This window comes from Bubalus kerabau, chromosome 1, assembly GCF_029407905.1.
Source record: "Bubalus kerabau isolate K-KA32 ecotype Philippines breed swamp buffalo chromosome 1, PCC_UOA_SB_1v2, whole genome shotgun sequence".
In the NCBI taxonomy this organism is placed as follows: domain Eukaryota; kingdom Metazoa; phylum Chordata; class Mammalia; order Artiodactyla; family Bovidae; genus Bubalus; species Bubalus kerabau.
In genome coordinates, this window is record NC_073624.1 from 213,000,642 (window position 1) to 213,022,273 (window position 21,632).

Here is a 21,632-nt window from a genome sequence, read left to right on the forward strand (position 1 = left end):
AAGTCAACCCTGAATATTCATTGGAAGGACTTAGGCTGAAGCTGGGAGAAGGAAATGGCAACCCACTCCAGTGTTCTTGCCTGGAGAATCCCAGGGATGGCGGAGCCTGGTGGGCTGCCGTCTATGAGGTCGCACAGAGTTGGACACGACTGAAGCGACTTAGCAGCATGATGAAGCTGAAGCTCCAATACTTTGGCCACTTGATGTGAAAAACTGACTCATTGGAAAAGACCCTGATGCTAGGAAATACTGGAGGCAGGAGGAGAAGGGGATGATAGAGGACGAGATGGTTGGATGGCATCACTGACTTAATGGATATGAGTTTGAGCAAGTTCCAAGAGATGGTGAAGGACAGGGAAGCTTGGTGTGCTGCAGTCCATGTGGTCATAAAGAGTCAGACGGGTCAGAAGTCAAAGTCTTCTCCAGTACCGCTTTTCAAATGCATCAATTCTTCAGGACTTAGCCTTTATGGTTCAATTCTCACATCCATACATGACCACTGGAAAAACCATAGCTTTGACTATACGGACCTCTGTCAGCAAAGTGATGTTTCTGTTTTACATTCTGTCTAGGTTTGTCATTTACAACAAACTGTGGTTGCAAAGGACATGGGGGAAAGTCCTTTAGTGGTGGAATCTTGTAAAGCTTGCACTCGGTGAGGTGGGTTGGACCTGGTTGAAGCTGCGTGGGCCCACAGGGTTGGGGAGAGGCTAGAGGCAGAGGAGGGATGCTGGGGTGTTAGATAATCAGGAATTGAGTCTGAGCCATGGGCCTGGGTTCTCTTTCATTCATCCCATTTCAATTCAATGAGCATTTCCTATGCACAGGTAGAGTGTTAGGCGTCTGGCTGGGGAAGGCTGTTAGAACCACTGAGACCATCCTACCAGGAAGCAGCACAGAGGGTTGCAGCCTGGAGTTTGCCTACTCAGCACTCAGGTAGGGCTCCGGGGGCCTTCCTGGAGGGGGCAGGTGTGTGAGGCAGCGATGAGGCTTGGGCAGCATTCAGGCCTGGGCAGCATTCAGGCCAGAGGTGGGGTACTTGGATCAGGGTGGGGCAGTGTGTGGGGGGCACTACTAAAGGTAGGGTCCTCTTAGGAGGGGCAAGTTTGAGGGTTCAGGGGAGGTGATTAAGCTGTTTTTCATATACTTTTAAAGAACCTTCTGAAGAACAGAAATTAGGAAGGTACTTCCCAGCTTTGGAGTCAGTCGCTCCCCCTGGCCAGCTGTGACTGAACAGGCCAAATGTACCTGCCTGTCCTGCCTTCCGAACTGATGTTGGGTGAATGAGTGATGGAGTGGAGACAGCACCCAGAAGCTGACTGCCCCATCAGAGCAGCAGCCTCCACCCCCATTTCTTGGGAAGCCCTGCACATCGAGCAGCATCGGGCTCTTCCAGCCCTATCCAGGGCTTACTGAGAAACACCCTGGGGAGGGGCTTGGACAAATTGCTCCAACAGCCTCCAGGAGACACCACCACCAGGCGTGCACCTATGCAGAGGGCATTTGGTATTCAGCAGCCCCCTTCCCACATGGTGACAAAAGGGAGTTTCCCAAGCAGGTAGATCTGGTTTGCAAAGGCTCTTCGGCCTCTGTGAACCAGCAGTTTTGGCAAGCTGAAAGCTTTCGTCCCAGCCAACTTGACCCCCTCCCCTGCATCCGAAAGCCCCTCCCCCAGGTGCCCAAGGCTTCCCTGGGGTACTCGTGCTCTGGGGAAGGGGAGAGGGATGGAACCCACACAGCAATGTCCTTCGGAGACATGCTTGCATCCTGTATTTAGAAAACCACTCCTTGTTCAAAAAAAGGTGGGGAAAGTCAATAGGTCACTAGAACATGGGTCATAATGGGTCCCAGAGGGTCAGGATGGTCAGTGGCTGGTGGCAGGGGCCCAACTCTTGGCTGCTGGCTGTAATCACCAGCACTGGGAAGGGTCTGGAAACATGGGGCCCTGGGTCCACGAGGGAGAGCAAGGTCCTGACACCCGCCCCCGACTAGGGGTGAGTGACCTCCACTGTGCATGGAGAGCCACACCTGGCACCAAGAACACCACATGTCACAAGCTCTAAAATCCATACAAACATTTATTCTGCCCCTGCCTGGGGGTGGGGGAGGGGATCTTGGAAGGGGGTGCTGTGGGGCTTTACAGAGCCCCCAGGGGAGGGCGGCGCTCTGGCGGGAGGACAGTGTCCAGAGGCCAGTAGGCCCTAGGGTTTCCAGAAGGCGAGGCCTCGGGGGCTGATGGAGGCGCTGGATTGGTTCCCAGAAGCCCCAGGGTCCAGGTAGGTTGGGGAGGCCAGATCCCACTGTCCAGGCCCAGGTTAGGTGGAACTCCCAGGTCCTGGTGGCCTTTGGGGCGCCAGCTGCACTCCCAGCTCCACCCCCACCCCCCAGGAGGGAAGGCAGCACCGGGGTCTTGCTCCTCCGGGTGGGGAAGACAACTGTCAAGTCATCAGGTTTAAATTCAAAAAAATAAAAATAACAATACAAAATAAAAAGACAAACCCCTGTCACAAACAAACTCTTGACAAGCCTGCCACCCCCACACCCTCCACCCACAAGAAGGGGCACCAGCAGGGCCTGTGGGGGTGGCAGGCCGGCCCCGCCCGTTGAGTCAGCAGCAGTCTCAGAGGACAGAGGTCAGGGGCAGAGGCGGGGACGGGCAGGGGCGCAGAGGGGCGCAGAGGGGCTCAGGGCTCCAGGGTCGGTCTCGGTGCTGGGCTCTCTGCCGCCAGCTCATCTGGTTCTCTCGGTTTTCTGTGTCTCGGTGACGTGAACAGGGTTAGCTCTCGAGATTTATTGCACTGTTTTGGAAGAGGCCTGGGGTAGAGGACGGGCCGGGGCTGTGGGAGAGGCGAGCGGGCGGGCAGGCGGCGGTCACCGCTTGGTCTTGGCGTCTTCTCGGATCTTCCAGATCACCAGGTGCATGCAGGCACTGGCATCCTCGCTGGAGCTGTGCCCGTCCACTGCAGGCAAATGGGTGTCAGAGCTGGGAACCTGCAGCCCCCATATCCCCCAAGGCTCCCACGTGCCTGTGCCCCAGCACTCACCATTGTCCTGGATGATCTGTCTGAGGTAGTCGGCCATGAGATTCCGCAGGGAGCGCTTGTAGGGGAGGCCCAGGCGATGTGGGAATAACACAGACGTGTCCACCACGGTGCTGTGGATGACCTGCAGGCGGGTGGGCGGGCGGTCAGGGAGGGTCCCAGAGGACATGCCGGGGCCTGGCCTCAGATTCCACAGCTCCCTCCCTGGATTGAGAACAATGGGCCCCAGCCACCTTCTGGGAACCAGGATGGAGGGGACAGGGTACCTTCAAGGCCAGCAGGTCGCTCTCCAGACTGTGACCGATGAGGACGGTGTCTGAGCTGAACATGCTAAGCAACACGGCCTGGACATCCCGGAGCGAGATGCTCGTGTCTGCAAGGTCAGCCTCGGTCACTCCTGAAAACCTGTGTGGGAGGAAGGAGGCATTATGGAGCTGGGAGGCCCCAACCTGGAGCCGGGCGGGGACTGGGCTGCAGGCAGGGGGTTGGGCCGTGGTGGGGAATGGGCAGAGGACGAGGATGCGCACCTAGTGTTATAGTCGACAATCTCGTTGTCTGGCCTGACAAAGGTGTCATACACAACCTGGAGGTCCGTGTCCACCACTGTGACGCGCGTCAGCTCCAGGCCGTACGTGGTGTAGGACTGCAGGGCCAAGGGACACGCCTCAGACGGAGGGTCCCGACAGCCCCTCCCACTCCACAGCCCAGGGTCCCTGAGCCCCATACGCGGCAACTCAGGCCCCACTTTAAGATACAGAACCCATGCCAGAGGCCTTCCAGGGGCTTCTCTGGGGGGTCAGAGGGAGATAAGAACATGGGTGCCCTCCCCACGCCAAAGCTGAGCCAGGGGCTGTGTTGTGCACCAGGCCCTCAGGCTCAGGTGCTGGCCAGGCTGTGACATGAGCTCGGGGGAGAGGTGGACTCACTGCCAGACACCCTCTTCTTCTGACGCTGGCACAGCCTGAGGTTCTGCAAGAGGAACTGGGAAGCCCCTCCCAGGCAGCAAGCCCCCCAAGGGCTGAGGAAGTTCAGGGTAGCCGGGCCCACTCACCATCTCACAGTCGAGGGCGTAGACTCCTGGATGCGCATCTCCTGAAAGCTCTTTCTCAAAAGTCTTCACGAACCCTTCCAAGTTTTCCTTCCGGCCATCCTGCACATGTTGCTTGGGGTGGAAGGAAGGGAAAATCAGGTGGTGGACTCGGAAGGGCAAGGCTGGGCTCAGGGGCTGGGCTGTGCTGGCAGCAGTCACAGACTGTCCTTTACCCAAGGTCCCCACACCAGGCAGGAAAATCAAGGACAGGAAAAGGGAGGCTTGGGGCCAGCGCTCCCCAGGACAAGGAATGACCCAGGACACTTACCTTGGCAACCTGACAGCCGGTAGAGCCTATGGCAGCTGAGCAGCACGTGTACTGAGTCTCCCAGCCACCGGCCACTATAAACAGATGCAGTCAAGCAGGTCCACCCAATGCTCTGGCCCAGTCTAGAACACCCGGTCTGCCTGGTGGGCAGGGGCTTCCTAGGCCCCTTCCCTAGGGGAGCGCCAGGCCCAACCAGGATGTGAGGAGCAGAGACACCTGACAGACCCCACCCCACCCTCACCCAGCACTAGTTCTCCTCACTAGGCAGTGAGGAAGAGCTTGGTGTGGCCCCAGGGAGGCTTGCCTACCCAGAAAGGGTCTAGGGCAGCCAGCGGGCAGAACTTAAGGAGCCCTGTATGTGCCCGTGAGTGGGAAATGGCCACACTGGTGACAAAAGGAAGCAAGCAGCCACAAGACAGGATGAAGCCTTGGTTCCCTTGGGCTAAACTGCCCCTGTTCTTCAAAGGCAACAGGGGTGGAAAGGGCACCCGGTGGGTGGGGCCGGAGACCTTCCTTTTATGAATGCTGTCACAGGAAGCCCTTTGTATTATTTTTTCCATAAAAACCCACAGTGGAAAAAAAGTTACAAACAATCAGAGCAGGTGGCCAGACCAGCCCAGCCCGGCAGGGGTCTCACCTCGGTTCCGGCGGAGCCGACCCCAGTGGTAGTAACACTCCTCCTCACGCACGCAGCGGCCAGAGGAGGACACGAGGTACTCGGTGCCGCAGCGGCAGCAGATCCTGCAGGAGGCTACCGGGTGGGGGGGTGGAGGTGGGGTGCATCAGGCCAGCCTGCCTGGCCCTGAACTCTGTGTCCATACCCATTGGCTGTAACACTCCCTGTCCCCAGACAGCCCCCTCCCCAGCCCCCCAACCCCAGGGCGGTGGTGCAGGAGGTACTCACAGTCCTTGGGTTTCTTCTCCTCGGCTGTGAAGATGACGGCGCCACCAGGCTTCTCGGGGTGTGGGAAGGGGTAGCCATTCTCCTTGAGCTGGCCCTCCGTGAGCAGGTACTCCTTGAGGCGGCTGTACAGGGCGGCCCCTGGGGACACGAGAAACGTGGTCAGCCCACGGCCACACTGGGGCCACACCAGAGCCCTGGGAAAGAGGGCTGAGAGCTGCCGGGGAAGCCCTGCAGGAGCCAGGCTCACCTTTCAGATCCTCCACACGGGGGCTGCTAGGGCGGCTGAGCGAAAAGCTGGTCCTGGCAGCCAACTTGCCCCCCAGCACCACTTCATGGGACACCACCCTCCGGCCGCTGGTTTCTGGAAGAGGGTAGTGAACACAGTTCAGCCTGAGTCCTTCCAAGTGCTCCGCTCCCCAAAGAAGGGAACAGCCTGACCTCCAGTGACCTTAACTCTTTGGGGACCAGTAGGCTGCCTGGAAGCCCCTCCTCCTCCCCAGGGTCTTCACCTCTCAGAAGGGAAGGGCAAGACCTCCACATGGGAGGAGGAGGGGACTGGCCTGCGGCAGACAAAGTGCAGAAGGCGCTAACGCATCCTTTAAGAAGCTTAGGAAGTACCCTCCTGCCTCAGGCTTTTGAAGAGGCCCCCCCACATTAGCAGGGGCCCCACAGCTCACTGAGAAGGACGGTTAACAGTGAGAGGAAGCTCTTTTGAGGGCACAGGGCCAATGTTATCCTCCACAGGGGCCAGACAACCGGACACGGCAGAGCCTCTGTCTGACAGCCTCCTGATGGGAGGGGGGCTCCTAAAGGCCAAGGCCTGGGTCTTTCGGACATGACTTACTGTTGAGACCAGCTCCGGTACCCGGTCCCAGGCCGCGCAGCTTCTTGAGGGTGTTCACAGCCACGTTCAGGTAGATGTTCTTGCTGGGGCTGCGGTCGTAGGCTACCTTCTCCTCGTTGAGCGCCTGTGGGAGGACATGGACTCAGCCCCACCCGGCCCCGCCTCCCATCATCCCCCAACTCTCCCACCCTCACCACGCACCTTCTCTATGGCTTCCTGGTTAGAAGAGCAAAATTTGAGGCACTCTTCAATAAACAGGTTGAGATACCGCTGGCGGATGACAGTAGGGACTTTGCCCCCAAACTCTTTTGGGATAATGGGCTTCTTTAAACTCTAGAGAAAGAGACCAGCAGAGGGTGGCAGGCTTGCTCCCACCTGGCCCTGGCCTGGCCCAGCTCAGGGTCGACTCAGTTAAAGGGAGACAGCAGGCAGTACCGAGCGCTCACCTGTAAGGACGGGCTATGCGCCACACGCTTGGGGGCCACGGTGGTGGTGGTCTTGGACGCCATGCCCGACAATGTGCGCGTCTTCAGGGGCTGGCTGCCTGGCTCGGGGCCGCTGGGGGGCTGGCTGCTGCTGGCCGAGAGGGTCCTCTTGGCGCCTGTGGGGGCTGTGGGGGGACAGGGGCCGTGAGAGCAGGAGGAGAGCACGCCCATCACCGAGCTGCAAAGCACCAGGCGGCCGCAGCCCTGGAGCGCCAGCAGGACATGCATCTGGGAGCAGAGAGGGAGGGGCCGGGGTCGGGCCCTAGGGCTGTGAAATGACATCAGGCTCTATTGGCTTTCAGGTAAGTCCATCGAGGGGGCGGGGGCAAAAATGGGGCTTCGGAGGCCGGCTCAGGCAAGGTCACCGCCAGGGTGGTGCGGCGAGTGGTGGGGGGTGCAGGGAGCCTCTGCCACATGTTCCGGCCCCCGACTCCAAGGCATGGAAGTGTGAGGGACGAAAGGCCCTGGCTCCCGGGCTGAGCACCAGAGCATGCGGGTCGCCCCCGGCCCGCTCATTGTGACCAGCCGGCTGCCTGCAGCTGCCCCAGTGTTCTGCCGCTCCCCTTGATGAGGTCACAAACCAGACAGAGGAGGGGGCCACCAGCAGGGCTGTCTCCAAGGGCCCCAGGCGGAGCAGCAGCTGGCAGTGGGGCTGGGGAAGGGGCATGGGGACAGAGTGAGATCACCAAGGTGCGGACAGAGCGGTGACCCAAGCCTGCCCACACCAGGCTCAGCCATGAGGGAGGTAAGCTCCCCACCAGCCTCGTTTCTAAGGATGCACACTTCTCGGTGACAGGAGCGCTTTCAGGGTTATGTAGAGTAGGAGGCATCGGCAGGTGAGTACTCCTGAGGCTTGGGGGAACCGCCCTGCCGCCAGAGTGCAGGCAGTGACACCGCCACAGAACTGTCCTAAGTCATCGGAGATGACCAGACAGCCAAGAGTAAGGTTAGGCTTCTGAATGTGCACCTCAGGGCCACAGTTCAATGCTCTCTCCCTTCCTGTCCCCTCGTGCCCTGCTGGAGATGGACTGCATGGTCGCTGGGAGCTGCACCTCAGGCACCCTGAGGGGAGGGCCAGGAATGCCGAGGGCTTTTCCTATGGGAGGCTCTAGCACCAGGAAACCTAAAGAGCCTTCAGAAACCTGGAGCTGTCTCCTCGGGGCTGGCTCTTCGAGGGGCTTGGAAGCAGCAGCAAGGACACCCAGGGAGTTAGTCAGACAGCAGGGTCTCCCACCCAGGGAAGCCCAGTTCTCTGCATCTGGATGAGCCTTCAGGGGCTGCACAGTCCTGCTCCCTTTGCATGCCTAAGCCCCATGCTTATCGCACCACTGAGGTGTAACAACTTTAAGACAAGCCCAAGTCAGAGGACAGTGGCCTCAGGGTGGGAGGGGAGGAAACCCAGGCCCAACCACTACCCCAGATCCACTGGTTTGACTGGAGGGTTGAGGGCCTCCAGAGCCACCCCCTCATTAACACCTTGTAAGGTGCCACACCTGGGTGGGAGCCTCCTAGACCAGGCCGGCAGGGGAGGTGTGGAGAGTCACTCTCAGTCTGGGGACAGACAGGGAAGGGAGGAAGCCACCCTCGGACTCCCCAGGGTAGCCCCGCCAGGCACCTCCCACTAGCATCGGGGCTGCTTCACAGATAAGCATAGACATCCAGCCAGCACCACTCAAGGCCACAGCCCCCGGCAGAGCAGGAGCCAGGCCAGGCGGGGCTCTCCCTGCTGGTGGCAGCATTCCCCAGCCTCTGGGACCCACCTGCAGCCAGGAGGGGGTTGGGGACATGGGCAATCCTCCGCTTCTCTCCTGGGGCCGAGATGTGGACAGAGCTTGGCTTCTCACTCAGCTGCTGGGCGGCCTGGAGCCAGCCGGCTGACTCCCTCTGCGCCTGCTGGGCCCGTCGGTAGCACACCTCCTGGGCGGTCGGGGGCCGGGCAGGGGGTGCAGGGCCTCTCCTAGTGGGCTCCACCTGGGTGAAGAATTCCAAGTCCAGGATGCTCTGGATCAGAGGCCAGAACAGGCCTTCCAGGGCGTCAGGACAGAGGCAGCAATGCAGGATGGGGTAGGCCAGCCCAGGGACCTTCTCCTGGGCGGGCAGGTACCCTGGAGGGAAGCAGCTGGCCTTCATCTGAGTCTGCTGACCGCCTGGAGAGAACCAGCTGGGTTTCCTCCCAAGTGTGCTCATACCCAGGCAGGAACCAGCTGGGCGCTTCAGCACTCCAATTCACCATGACGCTCCACCCAGCCCTGCCCTGCTGGCTTCTGCGTGCCCAGTCCCCTCAGCCCTTCTGTAGGCACAGGCTGTGTGTTCCCACCCACCCGTTAGATTATATCCTGCTCGGTCCAATCTTCTCTGAACGGTACTTTCAAAATGCCCAGCAGGGTGCAGAGGGACTGGTGAGTGGATCACCTCCATTTCTCTCTTCTGCCCCAGCCTTCCGAGTGCTGGCTCACTGACTAGCCCCACGGTGACTGACAACTGATCCTGTCTGTACACTACAAGGGAAGAACCCTAGGCTCAGAGACGTGGCAGCACTTGCCCAGGATCACAGACCACCTCCGAACTGGGGCTGGGCAGTGTGACCCTGCTGGAGGGCTGCCCTCACCTGGCTCACCACGCTCTGGGCTTTGCCCCCCAGCACTAAGCATACCTTGATGACCGGATGTGGATCCTAAGAACTGCTCTGCAGGACAAGAGCAGAGCCAGAGGCCCCAGCAGCAAGGGAGCGTGAGGAGGCCCTGCCTCTGTAGATGGGTGCCCATTCCTTCAGGACCCAGAGGCAGCCACTTACCTCCTTGCCTTGCTTGGAGAGGTGAGAAATCCTCCTCTTCTGCCCAGGAAACAGCGTGGTCAGGCCTGAATGCCCCTTGTCCTCAGTCTTCTCCTCCTTAGAGGGCTGAGACACAGATCTGTCCCTCAGCGAGCCCACCCCACATCAGCCACAGCTCTTCCACTCGTCCTGGCCTGGGGTACACAGGCCTGAGACAGGAGCAGGTGGTAAGACACTAACTGGCTGCCCGGCTGGAGAAGGGGTTTCAGGGTTCTCACCTCCCCCCAGAACGTGCACAGGCCCTGCCTCCAGGTGAGGACACAGACTTGGCACCCGGGCCCACCTCTCAAGGCCCCCAGAGGGTGAGTTCTGCAGACCACCCAGCCCACACTTCCACCCACCCAGCACAAGGACCGGTGCAGGTTCACAACTGTGGGAATGAAGGAAGAAATGAGAAAAGCAGAGGGCCAGGAACAGGGATGGGCACTAAGGAGGGGGGAGCAGGGGGTGGGGCAAGGGTCCCACTAGGGATCCCCCTGCAGCTGCAGGTTGCCTGTGGGACTGGCTGTGCCAGCTTTGTTCAGAGCAAAGGTCCCTCTGGTGGTGAGGTGGGGACACTGCAGCAGGAAACCAGAAAGGTGGAGGCTGGCTGAGTTTGGGGGTCTGACAGGGAGGAGAGGGGAAAGGAGGGGAATGGGGGCTGCAAGGAATACGGAAGTGGTGAGAGAGGCAGGGAAGCAGCAGGATCAGGAGCGGGCAAGTGGTAGCCATCCAGGGGTCTGAATTATGAATGAGTTGCGAGGCTGGTGCTGAGAAAGCCGTCTCCACTGGGTGCCGGGACTCTGGTCACAGGGGAGTCAGGGAGGTGCCTGGCTTGCCTGCCCTCACCTGCCGGGCCAGGCGGCCCTTGTCCTCAGTCTTGACAGCCGTTGACTCATTGAAGATGCGCAGGCACTCCTCCATGGGGTCAGAGTCAAAGTCAACCTCCTTCTCCAGGGCCGAGTAGTCCACGTCAGAGCCCGCCCCCGAAGAGGACGAGGAGGAGGGGGGTGGGGAGGCCTTGAGGCGCTTGGGCGGCCCCCGCGCAGCCGACAGGCCCAGGCTGGAGTCCGAGTCTGAGTCCGAGCTGGAGCTGAGGCTGGGGGGAGCGAGAGGCCTGGTGGCTGGCGCCTGGGGCCGCGGGTCCTCGTCCTCACTCTCATCCCCGAAGAGCTCGGCATGGCTCAGGGTCCGCCTGGGCAGCTTAGGGGCGTCCCGGGGGGCGCCCTCGTCCAGCGAGAGGGCCTTCCTCTCTGCCAGCTTCCCTGACAGGGTCTTCCCAGCTATCCTATCTGATGGTTGGCGGGCTGCCCCCTGTGCGGGGCTCGGCAATGGTCCTGGCCGTTCTGGTCGGCCTTTCCCTGAGCTGGCCACCGGAGTGGCTGAAGATGGCTTTTTCTTGGTCCCTTGGGGCCGCTCTGCCTTGTGCCTGGGGCTGCCGGCCTGCGGGCCCCTCCTGTCTGCAGCGGGCTTCTCAGCCGGCCTTCCTCGTGCACCATCCTTACCCTTATCTGTCTTCCGGACACTGTCCTTGTGGCTGGCAGTGGGTGGCACCCCACTTTTCTTCTTAGGCCTCCCCTCCTTGGGGCTGCTGCGCTCTGGCGCAGCCCTGGCTGGTGAGCTGGGCTTAGCCAGGGGTGGCCTGCCTGGGCTCCGAGGAGGTGGCCCGAGATCCTCCACGTCACACTGCACCGCCATCTCCTTGGTCTCCCGAAGGCTGCCCTCCTCCAGTTCAGGGCCTTCCCTGGAGCCCGGCTTCCCCGGGGCCTTGCTCTCAGCACCCCCTTGAACTCTTGGGGGGCTGGTGGTGACAGATTTGTCACCCGGAGCGACAACAGCGTCATCGTCCGAGTCCGAGAACCTGGCGTCGCAGCTGCCAAAGGGGTCACAGGGCTTCTTGGGTGCAGGTGTGTAGGGCTCGCTGCCACGGGAGCTCCGGGGCCGCTTGGGGGCCCTTTCGTCCTTGGTGCTGGCCCTGCTGAGCAGGCGGGCAGAGAAGTTGGACAGGGGGTCATACTCCAGGTCTGTAGATGGCTTAGAGTTGTCCACCACATACTTGCTGCTGGAGACGGGGCGGCTGTACCGCCGGGGCTGGCCCACGGCCTTGGGAACATACTCCAGGGCGCCGCCACCCCCTCCACCATGGCCCTGAGCCCGATCTGGCGAGGCCAGTGAATACTTGCAGCCAGGCTCAGCGGTGGCAGCCAGTGGGGTGGGCTGATAGCTGGCATCGGGGCTCAAAAGGCCATGGCCGCTGGGGTTATAATCGAAGGACAGTGGGAAGGCGTCCCCGTCCAGGCTGGTGGCGGGGCAGGCAGCAGGGCCATGAGGTGCCAGGACGGGGGCCTCAGCTGAACCGCACTCCCGGGCCGTCTCCAGGAGCTCCTGGTAGCGCCTCTGCTCCAGCTCCACCTCAGAGCGCACAGCCTCGATGGCCTGGTTGACCAGCTCCAGCTCCAGGATGTCTGAGCAGGAATCAATGCCTCTGCCCAGGGCGCCATTCTCCCTCTGTGCGGGGGGCTTGGGCAGCTCAGGGTTGTACGGGTCATAACCAAGCCCTGAAACGGAGAGGAGAAACAGCCATGAGCAGGCTGGTGCAGCAGTGGCCACCTGAGCCAGTAACCAGCCACTGCCTAATCCCAGGCCTTGACCCTTGGGGCCAGCAGGGAAGAGCAGAGAATCAGCCTTTCAGAACCTGCCAGGGCCAGGTCTACAGCTGACCGCACAGAAGCTCTGGCAGCAAATCAAGGGTCCTGGAGGGTCCCTCCGTGCAGGTCCTGCCACCAAGTGGGGTGTGGGGCACAGAGCCTGGGGTCTTCCTGACCTGGAACATGGATGGTGAGGTCTGCGGAGCTGGGCAAGGGTGGGCTTCCCACATAGCTCAGCCCACGCTTAAGCCATACCACACATCTCCCTGAAGCCAGGGAGGCAGGAGGACACTGGCAGAAGGCCGGATAGCCAGCCAGCCAGGGCCAAAAGCACAGGGCACAGAGCCGTCTGACTTGGGGGCAGGGAGCAGAAGGTGGGCCCGAAACAGCCCACCCAGAGCAGCGGGCAGACATGCACAGCCCTGCCTGGTGACTGCGCCTTTAAGGCTCTGTCCTCCCACAAGCTTTCTCGCCCACAGAAAAGTCCACTGGTGGCGCATATACCAGTGAGGACATGGAAAGTCCTGAAGTGTCGACTGTGAGGAGGTGGCAGCTGGGTGTATGCAGGACAACATGGCAAACTTCACAGGGGAAGCAAGGCATACTGTCCCCAGAATGATGCCCAAGTTTAAGATGTTCAGACAACGCGTGACGTTGGGGAAGCACAGTGGGGTGGACGGCAGGGTGGGCATGGGACATACTCATGTCTGCATCGGAACAGGGGTGGCTGGGCAGCTGGTGGGCAAGCGGCTGCTGTTACTGACCCGCCTCCAGGGTACATTACACAGGAGCAGCCGAGCACCACCCAAGCTGGCAGGGACCTCACAGAAGACTCCCTTATGGACAAAGGTGCAAAGCTTCTCCGTAAGGTGTGAGCAGGTAAAGCCCAATGCTCCCAGAACTGAGTAACTAGATTCAATTGTTTCAGAATTTAAAATGGTTTCTGGTTAGAATGTCTCCCGGACATGAGTCTGTGAAACTGAAGAAAAAGTGACTTGTTCTGATGCCCTGTGCTTGGCCATGCTCCAGGAGCCTCAGGATGGAACCAACTGTGCCCCCACTCTGGGCCTCTGACCTCCAGAACCACCAGAGGAAACCCTGTGCTCTTCTAAGGTACCTGGTGAGGAGGGCTCACCAGGTAGAAACCCCAGGAAACGTGAACACCCTTGAGAGGGGACGCACAGGAGAACCGGCGCTGCTGCAGGACAAGGGTGGGTAGCTGGGCTGCTAGAGGACCAGGGGGCCAGAGGTGCAGGTTCCATCACAGACCTACTGTCCGGCTTTTACCCTGGAACCTATTTCTCAAGTGACACGAGAGGACGTGTGTGTGTGTGCTTCAGACCACCCCAGACATACCCAGCCTGCAGGTTATAGACAGGGTGGCAAAACCGAGTCGCACAGGCCACAGCGGGACTGGGTGCTGGTGACTGGTCAGAACACACAGGCACTTGCCCCTCTGCCCCAGAAGAGGTTCAGGATGAAGCGACCATCCAGAGGTCCAGAAACCCCCAAGGGCAGGATCCAGGACCCTCCCCACAGCTGACCCTAACCCACAGCGGGCCTACAGGCACTACCACAGACCCACCCCAGCCACTTGCGGCCCATGCGAACAGAAAAGCCAGTGCTCTCTCCTCCCCTCGAAGTCTTGGTTGCCAGCAGAGTGGAGGGCCTAGAACACAACCTGGGGGGCACTGACGGGGCATGTCAGCAAGCGGTGGGCTGGGTCCTGCAAGTCTTGGGGGACCTCCAGCCCCAACCCCCCTCACTCCCTGACCTCCCTCCTCCTGAGGCTGAGATGGCTCCCAGTAGCAGGGCTCATCTGGGGGAAATGCCCCTCGCCCCAGAGGGAGTGGGGTTCTAATGGATGGAGGTCCTCCCCACTCTGACCAGCTCTGGAACATGCGGCAATGTGCCCCAGCAATACAGAAACCCCCCGGAGTGCCTCATGCCCTTCTCATGCCAGAGGTCAGACCTCTGCACTTCACGATGTGACAGGAATCCCATCACAAACAAGCCTGCACTTGGGAAGCAAAGAGAGGAAGGAGGTGCCCAAAGGGCCAGGCCACAAGTAAGGAAGAGGGTGGCAGGCTGCCAAGGCCCCAGGGGGCCCACTGGGCACCCTGATGGGGAGAGGAGCTCCTGCTCTCTGATGAGGGCCTGCACTAGCGTCAGAGGGCTTTCTGAGGGCAGTACCCCTTCCACTTCCTGCAGCCTCCACAGCCCAACACTCAGACTCAGAAGAGAGTAAGCCCCTGGCCAGGCCCAGCCCCCGAGATCTGGGCATCCCAGAGCCCTGCCGAGGTGGGATGTTTCAGTACCAGGGAGGCTCCCTCTCCACACCCCACCAGGCTAAATTGAAAAAAACAAAAGAAAGCCCCAAGAGAGAGCAGAGGGTCTAGGTCAAGACCTTCCCCTCTAAGCCTCAGCGTCCCTGAGGTGACACAGGCTGCAGGTCTAGGCACATCAACCACACAGCTGCTGGGGCTCGGCTGCAGTCCCTGCAGCTCAGAAGTGTGTGGGGCCCAGAGTTTGACCCCCATGCTCCTGCTGAAGCTTCTGGAGGCCTCTAGGGGGAGGCAGGTAGATGGAGAAGGCATTTGTGATGCTACCTAGCCCCCACCCCACCCTGCCTCAAGGGACCAGCCCTTGGGGGACCAGGAGGAACTGGAGGAGCCAAGCAACAGGTTACCCTCAAGAGGTGGAGAGGGGCCGCGGCGCCGCAGAAGCACCTTCCCGTTAACAGGGAGTTAATGTGGCTGGAAGCCAATGGGCACTCCTTTGGGGTTTGTACCAGGGAAGAACGCCTTTGGTAAACAAGACTAATTGGCTGTTTTTCAGCAAGGGGTCGACTCTCAAGCTGACTGGGAAACCTCCTGAAGGCCTGGCTGCCGGGGTTACACTCTCAGGAGAAGTTCCTGCCCCAGACCCAGGGCAAGAAATGGGCTGGCAAGCAGGGCCACCACGGAAGAGACACCCTAGGGAGGCCCCTGGCAGCTCCTGGGCTGTCCCAGTGCCCGGTCTTTGTGTGCCAGCCCCCTCCTGGTTCTGGCACCCGGGGCCACTCTCTCCGTGACCTGGTCCCAACACGCCCTGGTCACCAGCTCCAGGTGGCCAGGCATCCAGCATGGCAAAGCCCAGGCTGGCTGTCCCACCTCCAGCCAGGAACACACTCACGGCCACAGTGCTCAGGCAACAGATCGCCCAGAGCTCACTTTGGGTGGAAGGACAGTGTGGGGTGGCAGCTGCCCCAATACCTCTGAGCCCTGTCCTCTGCTCCCCCTACCACCCTCAGTTGAGGAAACACTCTGCAGACAACTGGCCCACAGCTCCAGCTGCAAGTGCAGTTAATGAGCAGACAAGTGGGCAGGAAGGCCTCACTGGGGGGCACGGGCCCCAACCCAATCGACTCTAACTCTGAGGCCTTCCCCTTTAAATCTCATGCCCATCCTGCCTGCTTTGGCACCCCTCACAGAGGAGGCTGGGACTGGGGCAGTGCCATACCCCAAAACCCTGGCTCCCCTCCCCAGACCAGAAGACCCAGTGCCACCTGATTCTCTATGGTCCGAAGAACTCTCCACCACCCCACCTTCTCCTTACGCCTCTGCCCCCCATCAACTGACGATATGCACATGGCAGTGCCACCCCCTACTTTGTGCCCTGGTTAGACAACAGTGGGGACTCTTTCACCTCAGGGGATGGTCACAACCCAAGGGAGCAGGCCAGGGGGTCAGGAAGGGACAGGCACCATCCCTAACACATGAGAGATGAGTAGAACAAAATAACTAATCAAAGGAGAGCAATGAGGCCCACTCCTTTGGCAGGAAGCTGCCCAGACGGCAGAAGCCTCGAAGGCAGAGAGAGAAGGACTATCAGCTTCCAGACACCAGGCAAACTCCTAATCATCCCTCAAAAGCCAGCTCAGCAACCGCTTGCCTGGGGATACTTGCCCGACTTGTTGCAACCACAGGTGCCAATGGCTCGCTCTCCTTGATTCTGGCCGATATGTCCTGCTGGACACTCCTTCCCTCCCAGAGGCCCCCAGGTAATCTACAGATGAGTACTGAATTCAGACAGACCCGAAGAGCCCTAGAGGATGCCAGAGCCAGCTCCAGATTTCACAGCTGACTCAGAGGCTGGGTGGACCATGCCTGTGTGTCTGTGCCGAGCTCACAGCTAATATGGCCAAGCCGCCCTCCCCGCCGACCCCCCCCCACCACCCTCCACGAGCGCTCAGGTCCGTCAGCCACCCGTCCTGCTCCCTACACTTTTCTGGGCTTCCAATCCTGCCTGCCACCTGTGCAGACCGCTAGGGGCAGGGTCAGCCTTCACAGAAAGCCTCAGCCATGGACCCATCACCCTAAAACCACTGGCACAGTTTTTGCTGTGAGATCACACTGACAGAAGTCAACCTTCCACACGGGCACGGCTTTGACACCAACAAACCAAGTTCCTGCGCAACCACTGTTCAAGTCCAATGTTCTGATCATGGGGATTCTGAGGGAGGTGCCGGGGCAGAAGAGGATGGCAAGGCAAGGATACTGCACAGGACAGCTGGGTGAGACGGGAGAGGTGCACTGCTTGTTGAGAGGCCTACCTCAAGACCCCACCTTGCAGAAGGGGTGGCCAAGGCTGAGGCGGTGACACTGAGCAGTGGGAGGCTAGGCTCCCTGCACCATGGAGGACGCTGCCCCAACACCTTCACCTGAGGCTCTACTCCGCCTGCAGGGCTGCAAGCCTGCCATGGGGCTTGTGCCTCCCCTCTGCCGTACACTCTGGGGATGGGGTACACTCAAGCATCTCGCATAGCCCCTGAGCTTGCCGGGCTGCTGTGCTGTCCTCGCTGATCCAACCCTGGCGCTTGGGCTGCTCTGCCTCTCACCTTGGGTCCCGGAGGAGCTGGGGCGGGGGGGTTGGTGTGGCAATTCTCGGGGTGGTGCTCTCTCAGCAGGCCAAAGCCGGCTCTCTCAGCCCATCCTCAGATACAGAAACAGGCCAGGGCTGGGACACTGTTCAGGCTCCTCCATCTCGTTTGGCAGCACTGACACCTGGAGCTGGACAAGGCCACATGTGTGCAGGGAAAAGGAACTGCCCCGGGTACTGTGAAGTGCTGAGCGGCATCCCTGGACACCCCTTTTCCCTACCCCCCCCCCCGGTGCCAGGAGCCCCCTACTTCCTGACAACCACAGATGTGTCCCCAGGAAGGTCAGTTATGAACCCCAGGCAAGACACTGCTTTGCTGACACTAAGCAGAGAACCCTAAAAATGCAAAAAAAAACCCAGCTCTGGGGGCAGCTGTATCTTTATTCAAATGGCCCGAGCCTGGATCTGGGCAAGAAGGCCGGTCTAGAAAGCTCCCCAGGTGCTTCAAGAGGGGCCACCAGGTGTGGGAACCAGAGGCACGGGGCAGGCCTCGCACCTCGCTGGGGTTTCTGCAACCTCGACAGAAGGACCCAGCTCCCAAGAAGGGCAGGGTTACAAGTACAGGAAGGACAGACCATGTCCCAGGCTGGGAGGACGCATAGAAAGCCTGCTGATGCGGGAGTGGGGACATCGCCATATACAAGATGCATCTCCTTTGACTTTCCAGTGTTTTCCTGTATGTTTAAAATGAACATTACTCCGAGTCCAAAAAAAGGCACTCTGAACAGAGATGACTTAGCTGGGATGGGACACTGCCTCTGAAGACAGGGGCTGCACCACCCACTGAACTTAGACCGCCCTCGTCCCGGCAAGAAAGGGATTCGTGCTGCTCTGAAAAGCCACAGCACCTCTCCTCCACTCCCTCTTCACAGAGAAGTCAAGAACAATGGAACAATGGAACCACCCACCGGATGGCAGTGCAGGCTCCTCCCCTGGGAGGTGGCAAGCCTGGGTCCCCTGAGCCTGGTGGCCCAGCTCCCTTGGCTGAGCTGCACCTGTGCACACAGCTCCCCAGGAGGGGTGGGGAGGTGAGACTGATGAGCCGGGTCTTCTCCGGGGTGCTCCTGCCCCCAGGGAACACTGGGTGAAGTCTGGGGACACCTGTGCTTATTAAGACTGGGGGACTCCTGGCATCAAAGAGGTGGGGCCAAGGAGGCTGCTCCATCCTGCACAGAGCCCAGGATATCCTCCCCCACAGCCCCCCACCAGTTTCTGGCATTATTCATGGCTCCACCGTCTCCCGACAAAGTCAGAGGCCCTTGACAGGACTGACCCAAGACCACACCTGGCGGCAAGCTAGGGAAGCCCTGGAGGTAGTCAAGTACCTGGCCAGACCTTCAGATACACAGGTGACACTGCTCTCTGCTGGGCTTTCTCTCCCAGGAAGGGTAGGAAAGGGTGTGTATGGCTCACTCAGGAAGAGAAAGCACCAGACAGAAGAACACTTCCCTTCTGTCTCTGAGCACGGCCATCAAGGCCGTGGGGAGTCATGCCCTCGTGAATCCTGCTGGCCCCCAGCCCATGGGGAAGGCAGTGAAGGGCTACTGCCCCTTCGGAAGCACACACTTCTCTGGCTGCACCCTCCCTTCCCACCTGACTCCTGGCCCTTAGCGTCCCTTAAGAAGCAAGGCTTGCTCTCAGGACACCAGACCACAAGGGTCCCCTAGGGGCCCAATGTGAGACCCAGGTGAGCTGGGGCCACCCTGCCTTCCAGCACAAGTCAGGGCTTCCTTCGGCCGGTCTTTGGGAGATTTCAGTGCTCAGGCCCTGCAGAATGGGTGAGGCCCTTTCCCAGGTCTCACTGCTGCCTCTAAGCCTTGGGACACAGCACTGAGCCCACACATGATGGGCACCCAGGTGCCCAGCAGCAGGAAGTGAGGGGGCAAGGGCCTGACCGCCCTGATCCGACCCCAAGAGGCGCACTTACCGACCATGCGTACACAGGTGCGTGGCTTCCCCTCTCTGGGCCCGTCTCCTTGTCTGTAAAATTGGGACAATTGTCCCTCCCACCGGTTAAGAGTCATGAATAAAGAGCATGCCTGAGGGTGCACGGCAGTAACTGGGCAACCCCAGCAGAGCATGGGGGTGGGGACCCTGGAGCACAGGAGGGCGGATCTAAGGGCCAGAAAGAATGGGATGGGCCCTACACAGGCTTCAGGGGGCCGGCAGACCAAGCCTGAGGTGCTGGAACCCCTACATCCTGCCTGCAGGCAGTCAGTACCATCTGCATCCCTGCCCAGCCCACCCTGGCCGAGCATCTGCTCTTGGGCCATTGTCAGTCTGCTCACAGGGGGACCCAGACAAAATCTGGCCTGTGGCTGCAGCCTCTCCAAGCCCCACAGGAAGTGTGCCTGTCAAAGTCCAGAGCAAGGGGGAGCTGAAAGGTGCAGGGGTTGGGGGGGCGGGGGGAGTCACACCTGAGCCCATCAAAGAGGAGGAAACAGCATCAAAGAGGCCCCACAGCAAGACGGAGGCTGAGCTGCAGGAAGAGCCCCACCCGCCCCCCCAGAGGAGAGGAGAAGAGGACTGCTTGTTCTCACCTGCAAAAGGAAAATGTAGACACACTGGGGTCAGGGGTAGGCAGCTGCACTTTTTCCTGCGGGAAAGCGAAGCAGACAGGACCACATCACCAATGGGTTCTCAAAAATGACACTTTGGGAAACTGGCCATTTGTGATGCAGGAAGACATCAAGAGACCAATGAACTTGGAAGAACACACAAGAGATAAATCAGCGCTCTCAGATGGCTGGAAGTCAACCTGTGGGCCTGCAGACGAGTCACTGCCCAGGGTCTGAGGGAGCCGGCCTGCCCCTAGACATCAGGGGCTCTTTACAGAACATCATGCAGACCGCACCAGCATGTCAAAAGATGGAGTGAGAAAGTGCACCGGGGCAGGGTGGCCCCCAAGGAGCGTCCCACACTCAGGCCTAAAGCTCAGGCACCTGTGGGCACAGCTATCTTTCTTCCTTGAGAGAAAGTTCCCAAGAGCCAGGCCGGTGTCCCACCCAGGTGTGCAGCCTGACCTTGAATGATAGCATCTGGGCAGCTGATGCAAGGCCAATGGACCAAGCAAAATTTAGGGTGGAAATTTGAGACAATTCTTTTTTTCTCCTTTTAGGGGGCGGGGGAAACAGGCCTTCATACTAGCAAGGGTGCTTCTCAAGTAAAAAAGCTCTGAGATGAAGATCTGTGTCTTAAGCAGAAAGAGAGAGGATAACTGACCAAGGAAATCTGGGTCTGATGGAAAGAGGGAGCCAGTCCCCGAGAACAGGGGCTACAACCAGAGCCTGAATTCCCCTGAAAGGAACGACACACATCCTCCCTGTGGATCTTTCCTTGTGATGCCCCTCTTTTTACCCCCGTTCTTCATGTCTCTGCTCAAGGCCTACACCTCCTAAGAGAAACAGTGCCTGCCTCCTGGCAGCTCTCACCTGAACTCTGTGACATTGACAATCACCACGCAGAGAGACGCGCAGCCTCTGAACGTCCTCTCGGAAGTCTGCCCCCCATCCCAACACACACACACACACACACACACGCAATCAATCAGGTTTGACTCCCTCCCTGACCCTAGCATGACACACAGGGTTCGACACCCAGTCGGTGAGCTCCGAAACAAGACCCTCTGGACTCCGCTGTTGTCAACAGGGGCGGCCACGAGCAGAGGTGCGGCGGGGGAACGAGCGCGGAAGTAAACATCGCCTGCAACCAACACCCCGGGCCGGGGAGGGGGCGGGAACGGTTCCCCCGGCAGGAGTCCCGAGCCTGTTGACCAGTGCTGGCTGCGCTCTTTTCCCGACCCCCACGCGCTTCACACTCGCGACACCACTAGGAGGGCAAGTCCTCTCGTTTAGGTTTTACACTTGCGAAAACGCAGGCTCAGAGTACCCGAGACCGGCAGTGGGCTCTGGGGTGGGTGACCCCGGCTTGGAGGGACGTCGCTCGCGAGTGTACAGGGAGAGCTGAGCGGGGAACGGGGAACCGAGGAAGCCTGGGCGTTGGGGTCCAACCCTCGACGGGGAACCGAACTCGGAGCGGGCAGGCAGACATTACCTGCTGCGGGGGACACCGCTCCACCTTCGCCGGGCGCGCCCGGGCCCCGGGCCCCGCGGTGCCGGAAGTGGCAGTAGGGCCGCCGGCAGGGTCCCCCGGGCGCCCCAGCCCAATAGGGGCAGTCGATGGCCCGGAAGAAGCCGGTGGAGCGTAGCATGGTCCGTCCCGCGGCGGCGCCCCGGCCCGGAGCCGCCGGGCCCCCGGGCCCCCTCACTGACGCCGCGGTCGCCGCCGCCCGCGCCTCACGGACCCCGCCGCCGCCGCCATCTTGCTCCGAGGTCCCCGGAGGCCCCCGGGATGCTGCCGCAAGGGACCCCGGGAGCGGCTGCCCGAAGTGCGCCTGATCAGAAACGCCTGCTCCCGCGGGACCGAGACGGATCGCAGGCCCCTGGTCTGAGACAGATGGCCCCCAAGGGAGGGATAGAGGACACAGGCTGCCCTGTCTGAGGCCTCAGAGCGCCTCGCTGGTGCCTCCGCCGGGTCCTCTAGCGGCAGCAGCGCCATCTTGAGCCCCAGGCCTCTGCGGCGCCAGGGCTGTCCAAGGCGCGCCTGATCAAAAAAAAAAAA

General features: G+C 60.4%; 1 protein-coding gene across 1 annotated transcript; it reads right to left on the bottom strand.

Annotated features, from left to right (window-relative positions):
- Window positions 1–2,060: 2,060 nt before the first annotated feature.
- REXO1 (RNA exonuclease 1 homolog) lies at window positions 2,061–21,367 on the bottom strand. The gene is made up of 16 exons (XM_055553504.1): window positions 21,066–21,367; window positions 10,294–12,002; window positions 9,427–9,531; window positions 8,393–8,603; window positions 6,594–6,757; window positions 6,349–6,480; window positions 6,148–6,271; window positions 5,551–5,664; window positions 5,304–5,441; window positions 5,037–5,150; window positions 4,400–4,473; window positions 4,093–4,203; window positions 3,569–3,684; window positions 3,308–3,446; window positions 3,045–3,165; window positions 2,061–2,960 (listed from the first exon to the last, which is right to left on the bottom strand). The coding sequence occupies exons 1-16, from the start codon at window positions 21,220–21,222 to the stop codon at window positions 2,872–2,874; spliced, it is 3,618 nt and encodes a 1,205-aa protein (XP_055409479.1). The 5' UTR covers window positions 21,223–21,367; the 3' UTR covers window positions 2,061–2,871.
- Between the last annotated feature and the right edge of the window lie 265 nt (window positions 21,368–21,632).

Coding starts and splice junctions, on each gene's coding strand:
- REXO1 (XM_055553504.1), bottom strand. CDS start 21,222: ATGCTACGCTCCACCGGCTTCTTCCGGGCCATCGACTGCCCCTATTGG. Junction 9,532..10,293: donor AGGGCCGCCTGGCCCGGCAG/GTGAGGGCAGGC, acceptor TCTGTGTCTCAG/CCCTCTAAGGAGGAGAAGAC. Junction 5,151..5,303: donor GGAGAAGAAACCCAAGGACT/GTGAGTACCTCC, acceptor CCCACCCGGTAG/CCTCCTGCAGGATCTGCTGC.